The 7410-nt window shown below is 39.7% G+C and overlaps 2 protein-coding genes across 3 annotated transcripts in view; one reads left to right on the top strand and one right to left on the bottom strand.

Annotated features, from left to right (window-relative positions):
* The first annotated feature begins 194 nt into the window (after window positions 1-194).
* Window positions 195-1696, top strand: C9H4orf46 (chromosome 9 C4orf46 homolog). The gene is made up of 2 exons (XM_064148727.1): window positions 195-388; window positions 487-1696. The coding sequence occupies exons 1-2, from the start codon at window positions 248-250 to the stop codon at window positions 640-642; spliced, it is 297 nt and encodes a 98-aa protein (XP_064004797.1). The 5' UTR covers window positions 195-247; the 3' UTR covers window positions 643-1696.
* A 259-nt stretch (window positions 1697-1955) lies between these two features.
* Window positions 1956-7410, bottom strand: part of RXFP1 (relaxin family peptide receptor 1) — a 42525-nt gene continuing 37070 nt past the window's right edge. For both annotated transcript variants that reach the window (XM_064148720.1, XM_064148721.1), the window contains exons 14-18: window positions 6750-6821; window positions 6284-6513; window positions 4744-5154; window positions 4052-4270; window positions 1956-3383 (exon numbers count right to left, since the gene is read on the bottom strand). In XM_064148720.1, coding sequence (XP_064004790.1) covers window positions 3082-3383; window positions 4052-4270; window positions 4744-5154; window positions 6284-6513; window positions 6750-6821 — 1234 coding nt within the window. In that variant the 3' untranslated portion in view covers window positions 1956-3081. The remainder of the gene's footprint in view (window positions 3384-4051; window positions 4271-4743; window positions 5155-6283; window positions 6514-6749; window positions 6822-7410) is intronic.

Genomic DNA, 7410 nt, shown 5'->3' with positions numbered 1-7410 from the left:
CAGCGTCCACCCTTCCCTATTTAAAGAGGACAGGCGCAAAGGAAGTGGAGGCGGTGAGGGGAACACTGCCGCTCCCAGCGCGCAGCGCCACCCCCCTCCCTCACCAGGGCATGCCGGGAAGGGGAGGGGCGGGGATGGGCCGGACCTCGGCACTGGCTGGGCGGGGCTCACTGCTCGATGGGCGGGGCTGGGCGGGGCTCACCGCTCGATGGGTGGGGCTGGGCGGTGTCGCTGAGCAGAGCGGGAGATGGCTACGGCGGTGCCCGACGGAGTTCCCGCCGCCGGGACGCAGAGCGTTCGTGACGGGAGCGAGGTGTCCCAGTCGCCGGATCTGCCGGCCGGCGGCACTCGGGAGCTGCTGGAGGAGGTGGAGATGCAGATCGGCGATGTAAGTGCCGACGTGGCTGTCGGTCGACCTCTCAGGAGGGCTTCGGGAGTTGGGGCCGGACAAGCGTCGGCGACCCTCAAACTCTGCCGTTTCTTTAGGCGGCCTTCTCTCTGGCGAAGATCCTGGAGGCGACGTCGGCTGTGTCGGCCCAGGTAGAGGAGCTCGCCACCAAGTGCTCAGAGAACGCCCGGTTCCTCAGGACATGGCGGGACCTGCTGAGGGAGGGGTACGAGTCCTTGAAGCCAAGCGGCTGACCCGGTCCTGCGATGTCTCCTCCGGATCCCGGCGAGCTGCCTGCTTGTGTCGGACTGGAATGTGATGTTGCTTTTCAAATGGTCGTTTTTACGGAGTCCGCTTAGGTTTTGGTTTTCCCGCAGCAGCTCTCCGTGAGCGCTCTCAGAAATACTCGATGGCTTGTGTGGATGGTGTAAGTCACTGAGAAAAATGACTTTGTTTAGGGAATCAGGCCTCTTCCATTTACGCTCAAGCGATCTCATTTATTAAATACTCTACTGGTATTTTTTTTTTCTCTTATGTAGTGGACAAAGTTAGTATGTGTGGCACGGCCCCTGGTGGAGAAGTGGCGCCCTGCGGGCAAGCCCTTTTTAACAGCTGTGGCCGACGGAAATCCTGCCGATGCCAGAGAAACTGGCTGAAGTAACCTCAAGTTTTTCTCTATGCACACTTTTTCTCTGTCCTAAGGATTGGATAAGATGACGAGTCATGGCTTATTTACAAGTTTTAGAAAAGCCCTGTATCCCCAAACTTACTATTTTAGCAGTATTACAGAGTTACAGATTTTTTGCATTATGTTTTATCACTGCAAATGATGTTACACTATTTTTTTGCTAAAAAGTGCCTTATGATTGACCATATATCTCTGCATGCTAGACATCATTGTTTACTGATAGGATGGATTATTTTGAACAGTAAGCAAAAGCTTCAATCAGTTAGAAAAGCGTCTGTGAAGTGCATTATCCCATCTCTTGGGAAGCACCTTGGAGCTTCTTCAGAAGTATTTGGTCCTATTTTATGTCTCTGCCTGAAGTTAATCTAGATCTTACAGTTAACAGAACTTTTGGTCTGGAGTATCTAATAAATAAACTGAAATAAATAGCTGTACTGAAACTCACCTACCTTTACCAGAACAATGTGAAAAAATTAATGCTCAAACACAGGGGGAGGCTGCAGGAGAACATGATTGTACTACGATTTATTAGCCTTATTTTTTACTAGTATTTTTACTTTTCAAAAGAGAAACTGTAGTTTTCTTATCAAAACAATAAAGATGTTATTCATAGAAAAAAATTTGACATTGAGTGTATCCATAAAAAAAAAGGACACATAGAATCATAGAATCAACCAGGTTGGAAGAGACCTCCAAGATCATCCAGTCCAACCTATCACCCAGCCCTAACCAATATCACATCAAAAGTGGTTACAGTCATTGAAAAAGCCTGAGTGCAAATTCCATTGAATTGCAATTGCACCAGTTCAAGACAATCCATGTGGATAGCTTTATTTAACCCCATAACCCAAAATGCTGATAACCAATGCACAAAAGAAGTAATTTTGTTCAATGGATAATCTTTTATTTCAGTAAAACATACAGCAGTGGAAACAAGATGCTTTACAATCTTCAAGATAATCCAAAATTCTGTAAACAGTTGAAGTGTGAGTCACACTTAATTCTACTTCTTACACTGTTAAGAAGTGCAAACATTAGAAGTATTTTTAACTTCATTTTAAAAGGTTTCAAATCATCAATGTGAAAGAAATATTTCTCTTACTAGCATGAGCTTCTAAGCCATCAGACCATGAGTATGGTACTGAAAGAAGTAGGGAAGTCATAATTCAGAATTGAAAAGATTGTCTTCAGTAAATGTACACAAAGAAACTGCCTCTAGAGGATGGTTTCAGATGGGATAGTTTTTTATCCTTGTAATGGTGAGAAGTAATGCCCCCAGAAGTGCTGACTGTCTCTGCAGCTTATTTGAACTGTAGTGGGTTCAGATGCACAAGAGGATTAAAATGTAGACGTTAACACCTGTTAAGTCTTCTATTTGGCTATCCCCCATTATTCCACGTAGAGAGATGGACACCTGAAATTTGCTGAAGACCGCCTGTGTGGAGCTACTTATGATAGCCCATTAAGCCCAGTGAGGGAAAGAGCAGCATCAAGACGTTAAAATACTTAGTCCAGTCTTTCCAGGCAAGGATGTTTTTCTGAAGGGGGAAAATTCCACACTCAGTTGAGAAAAAAACAAGCTTAAAAAAAATTCCACAGTTCATTCTGTCTGAATTGGAATGATCACTAAAATATAATCAAGGAAACCAACCAACTTAAAAGAAATCTCAGCTGTTGGAATGAGAAATTAAAAAAAACTCCAACAAACTAATGAAAACAACCTTCAACCTTCCCCCAGGGTAGATGATTTTGAAACATTCTGCTTTCAGAGTGAGATGTTTCAAGTGACAGTTTATTTTTTTTCCATACTCTACTTCTGAGAGGAAAAAAACTGTTGACTTCTCATTCTGATGTGGGACAAGTTGTCAGGTGCCATTGTGAGATGGTAAAATTACTGTGTCAGTTATACTTGCTTTTGTTCACGTGAGCCCAGGTGTCATACCTCCTCCTTCTTTCCTCATTGCTGTAAAACAGTGCAGTGTCACCATGAAGATTCAAAACGTATTTATGCGCATGAATTTAGTCTTGTTGACTGTGTAGTCACTGAAGCTTCAGAGGAGTCTGTACAAAGCACAGGCTTCTTTACCTTTGGTGCCATTTCATGCATTGGCCACATCTCTACCCAAATGAATGATGGACCATATGCTTTCTGACTGCCTTTACCTCTTTTGGATCTTCGTTGTCTGTAATTATACCAAACCTGATGAATCATTTCTTTGAAAGGTCGTGTAGTCAAAGTATAGAGAAGAGGATTTAAAGCACTGTTTATTGGCAGTATAAAAATCACCACCCAAGAAGTTATGGTACCTAAATGAGGGAAAAAGAAAGGAAGCTGTAACAGATATTCCAGCGATTGTGCCCTTTCTAACAGGATTTTACAAGCCCTACATAAAGAGGCTATTTCTCTGGCACATACCAATACATGTTTTGCAAAGAGAAGGGAAATATTAAGGTGTCATTTAAAATCTTTTAGATTAGGCTGGTTTTGCATGGGAATATATTTATTGCATAAAAAAGATAAGCAGAATTTATATGACTTAACTTTGAACTGTAAGTACCAGTTAGTGAAAGAAAGTTATTCCAAGGTAACAACTGTATTGTTAAACCAAGAGAGAAAACATTGTATTGTTCTGAACCAAATTTAGGCAACAGAACATCAAACAACCAGTAAAAGACAATGCAGTTCAGCCTTGGTTATCAAATACATCTTGTACATTTTACAAATATTATACCAAGGCAGATTTGAATTTTGGGTGGTTTTGTCTGACTTAAAGGTGAGTAATCTTTGATGAGTATAGTAATCAGTAGCAAAACTATATAGCTCATTTTATGCACACACACACACACATATAGGTACATAACAAAGTTCATTGTAGTAATATAGTTTAGCATATTAAATTCTTTTTCTTCTATAGTGTAAACAACACTCTTCATAGAGGCACAGCTGAAGCAGCTTCACAAAAGGAAGGCCATACCTGGTATTTCTACTTGAAGTAAAGAAAGGAGTTTCAAAATAAAAATAGGTATCCAACAGAGGGCATCAGTAAATACGATGAAAAAAAACCGTTTAGCGAGGATCATCTCTTTTTTAATGTGATTCCGAATTTCAGTAGCTGTAATAGCTGTTTGATGAACACTGTAGAACATACTCCCATAGGAAAACACTATGATGATAAAAGCTGCCAAGTTTACACCTGTTTAAGAAGTTACAGTGAGTTGTAAAGTAACAACATAACAGCAATTTCACATTGTCTGTCTGCAGGATGGGAAGTAAAGAGAAATATTTCATCTAAACTGCTAGTCCCACAGAATTAAGTGCCCAGAAAATCTGAGTCTGCCTTCAGCTGAACAATGAATTTCTGCCTCTACTTGGGTAGGTATTTCATTTGACACTTGTGAAATGGCTGCATGAGATCCAAAGTATGTAGTTCTTTTCTGGTCTTACCATTGCTGTACTTCCCTGACAAAGTCTATTAATTCAAGAACATAATAGTCATTAATTTCATTCTACTTTTTCAGCCCTTCATGCATTTTAAGATATATACAAATCTACACAGTATAGTAAAATATTCAGACTGAAAAAAGTGCAAAATGGAGCATCTAAACATGAGTTTTGATTAAGTTCATTTGTAGCTCTAATCATATAGAGTGAAGATATGCCACTTACCTAAAAAAATTACAACAGAATAAATCTGACTTCCTGCACTTTCTGATTGTTCTGAATGAAGAGGAAAACAGACGCCGTTGGTGCCATAGTAGTTCCTGAAAAATTCCTTATTGCTCAGTGGGATAAATGCAACAGCAAACCCAATAATCCAGATAAGAACCAAAATGGAAATTGTCCTGCATTTTCGGGGCTTCAGACATCTAAAAGGGTAAACTATGCAGATGTATTTTTCCAAAGTCAGGTAAGTCAACAGTAAGACCGATACCTCTGTAGACAGAATAGCCAGCGATCCAACCAACTGACAGTGAATACTGTCCATCCACAACTGAGCATGCTTATTGTATTCTCCACGATATTTAAGATCAAAAGCTCCAATCACAAATAAATATATTCCCATCAGACAGTCAGCACCTGTGGGCACAGTGCTTAACATCAATATTTACACATCTGAATTTCCTGTTCTGTGTGTGGCTGTGCATTTGAAAACAGGCATAGACACGTATATGTGAATACGTATTTACAAATTAGCTAGTACAGAGACATAAAGTGAATATTATTGCTGGAGTGCTATTGTGAATTATAGCTAAAGCAATATCAATCAATTCTTTTCTCCCTTTGCAAGCTGCAAGTAGGAAAAATATATGGCTTCATTTAAAAAAAATATTCACGTGAACATCATTTTATCAGGTTTTATTCCATTTTGTGTTGACATTTGACTGAAGATAATTTGCTTTGAGTAGGGTATCTCTGCTGGACTCAGAGGTTAGTTTTGGTTTGTCCAACTTATGTTAATTCTAAACAGACTTGCAAAGATTTTCTGAATATACTAAGGGAAGAGGAGCTGTTGACATATACCTGAAGGCTTCTCAGGTATTTTGTTTAGTAGTTTTGTGTAGTATTCAGCTTCTTCCCATTGAAGAAGCAAGGTTTCAAAATCCCAGACATGCTGTGTTCAGAAACGTTGCAATCATTTTATATATTGTTGACAATTACGTTTCAAAATGCAACTCATTGCATTTGTGAAATATTTATAGGCTGTTCTGTATTGAGACAGGGTACAAGACTGTAGTGACAGTACTGGCAAATAAATCATCCATAAACTTGGCTTGCTTTTTGGGGAATAAAAAGCGATTCATTTTATTTACTTGCATAAGTGAATTTTTGCTCATGTGCAAGATAGAATAATACTCTTGAGCATAGTATTTACATGCACAAATGGCTATTCACTCAAAAATGAATAGTGAAATTTATGTTTCTAGGTCATAAAAAAAAGTGGATTTTTCTTTCTTTATGATGAAGAAAGTAGGAATTAAACACAATATTCACCATAATAAGTCAAATGCTAAACCTTTGGAACACATTAGCTGCAAAGGCAGCATTTAACGAGACCTCCTGGTGCATAAGGTACAGCATTTTGTATTGCTGTTTGCAACAGCATGAAAAATCAGTTAATCCAACACTGGAAATAAGTCATCTGCATCGTAAGAACACACACTGCGAGCAGGCTAGACTGATACTCTTTTAGGCACAGAATACTCACAGCAGAGAGACATTATCGAGATGGCGTGGAGCTTGTTCTCTGATCTGATGTAAGGTCTCATGCAGATAACAAAAATATTTCCAAAGCAGGTGATGGCAGATACAACCCAGACAAACACTCTCTGTATGATGCTAGCTAAAAGATTCTCAAGGGATGAAATCCCATCGGTATTGGGCTTGCAGCTGCGCACATGAGGGGCATATCCACAGTACTGGAATTTCTTGAAATATCTGGTTGTGACAAAGAAAAAGAGATAAGAGATGGTTCTGGGTTTTTTACCAGAATATCAAAATTCTCCAGTAACTACTCAGAAAACATATTCTCAAAGAAGACAAATTTAAAATTAGAGTCTGTGAAATTTGACAACTGCTCATGCGCTACTTTTCATACACTGTTTTCAATTATCCAGCAGTCTGTAAACTGTAAAATCCAGAGCAAAGAAAGGAAACTGAAGTAATCTACTTACATGTGGGAAAGATTTCTCAGGGGTCTGAACATTCTTCTCTGGATGTTTGCAATTTCAATGCCCTCCAAGCTGCTGTAAACAACATTTTACTCTCAGTAAAAGAAACTCACTAGTAGAAGAACAAACTTTACAAGCATTTAATTGTACATCTATTGTTATAATAAACCAGAGATGAACTTTAATTACATCTAATCTGTCATCTCTTTGAAACTTGAACAGAGAGCCTGCATAAAAGCTGATATGGAATAAAATAAATAGCAGTTAATTCTAATAAACTTGCTGTTCTCTCAAAAATCACAAATAAACCTTCTCTGGGGCAGAGGAATCTCCCATTGTTGTTGCCCTACCAAAGTACTGTTCTACTGATGTTCTTTCATCATCTTTGGGATGTTCCTGGTTTTATCTATCTGTAGTAATGGTGCAATAGTCCCAGATGGTTCTTCCATGACTCTTAATCCCAGTGAACCAATTGTCTAAGGTCAGATGAAGGTTGAATTACTTTTTTTTTCTATAATAGCTGGGGGTGTTTAGCCTGGAGAAGAGGAGGCTCAGGGGTGACCTCATTGCTGTCTACAACTACCTGAAGAGAGGCTGTAGCCAGGTGGGGGTTGGTCTCTTCTCCCAGACAACCAGCAACAGAACAAGGGGACACAGTCTCGAG

This window comes from Pogoniulus pusillus, chromosome 9 (assembly GCF_015220805.1).
Source record: "Pogoniulus pusillus isolate bPogPus1 chromosome 9, bPogPus1.pri, whole genome shotgun sequence".
NCBI lineage: Eukaryota > Metazoa > Chordata > Aves > Piciformes > Lybiidae > Pogoniulus > Pogoniulus pusillus.
Note: the sequence above shows the minus strand (reverse complement) of the source record. Positions and strands in the feature narration are given on the sequence as shown.

What these genes read in the sequence shown, in the direction of transcription:
- C9H4orf46 (XM_064148727.1), top strand. Translation starts at nt 248, where the DNA reads ATGGCTACGGCGGTGCCCGACGGAGTTCCCGCCGCCGGGACGCAGAGC. An exon ending in TGGAGATGCAGATCGGCGAT is followed by an intron (nt 389 to 486) that starts GTAAGTGCCGAC and finishes CCGTTTCTTTAG; the next exon opens with GCGGCCTTCTCTCTGGCGAA.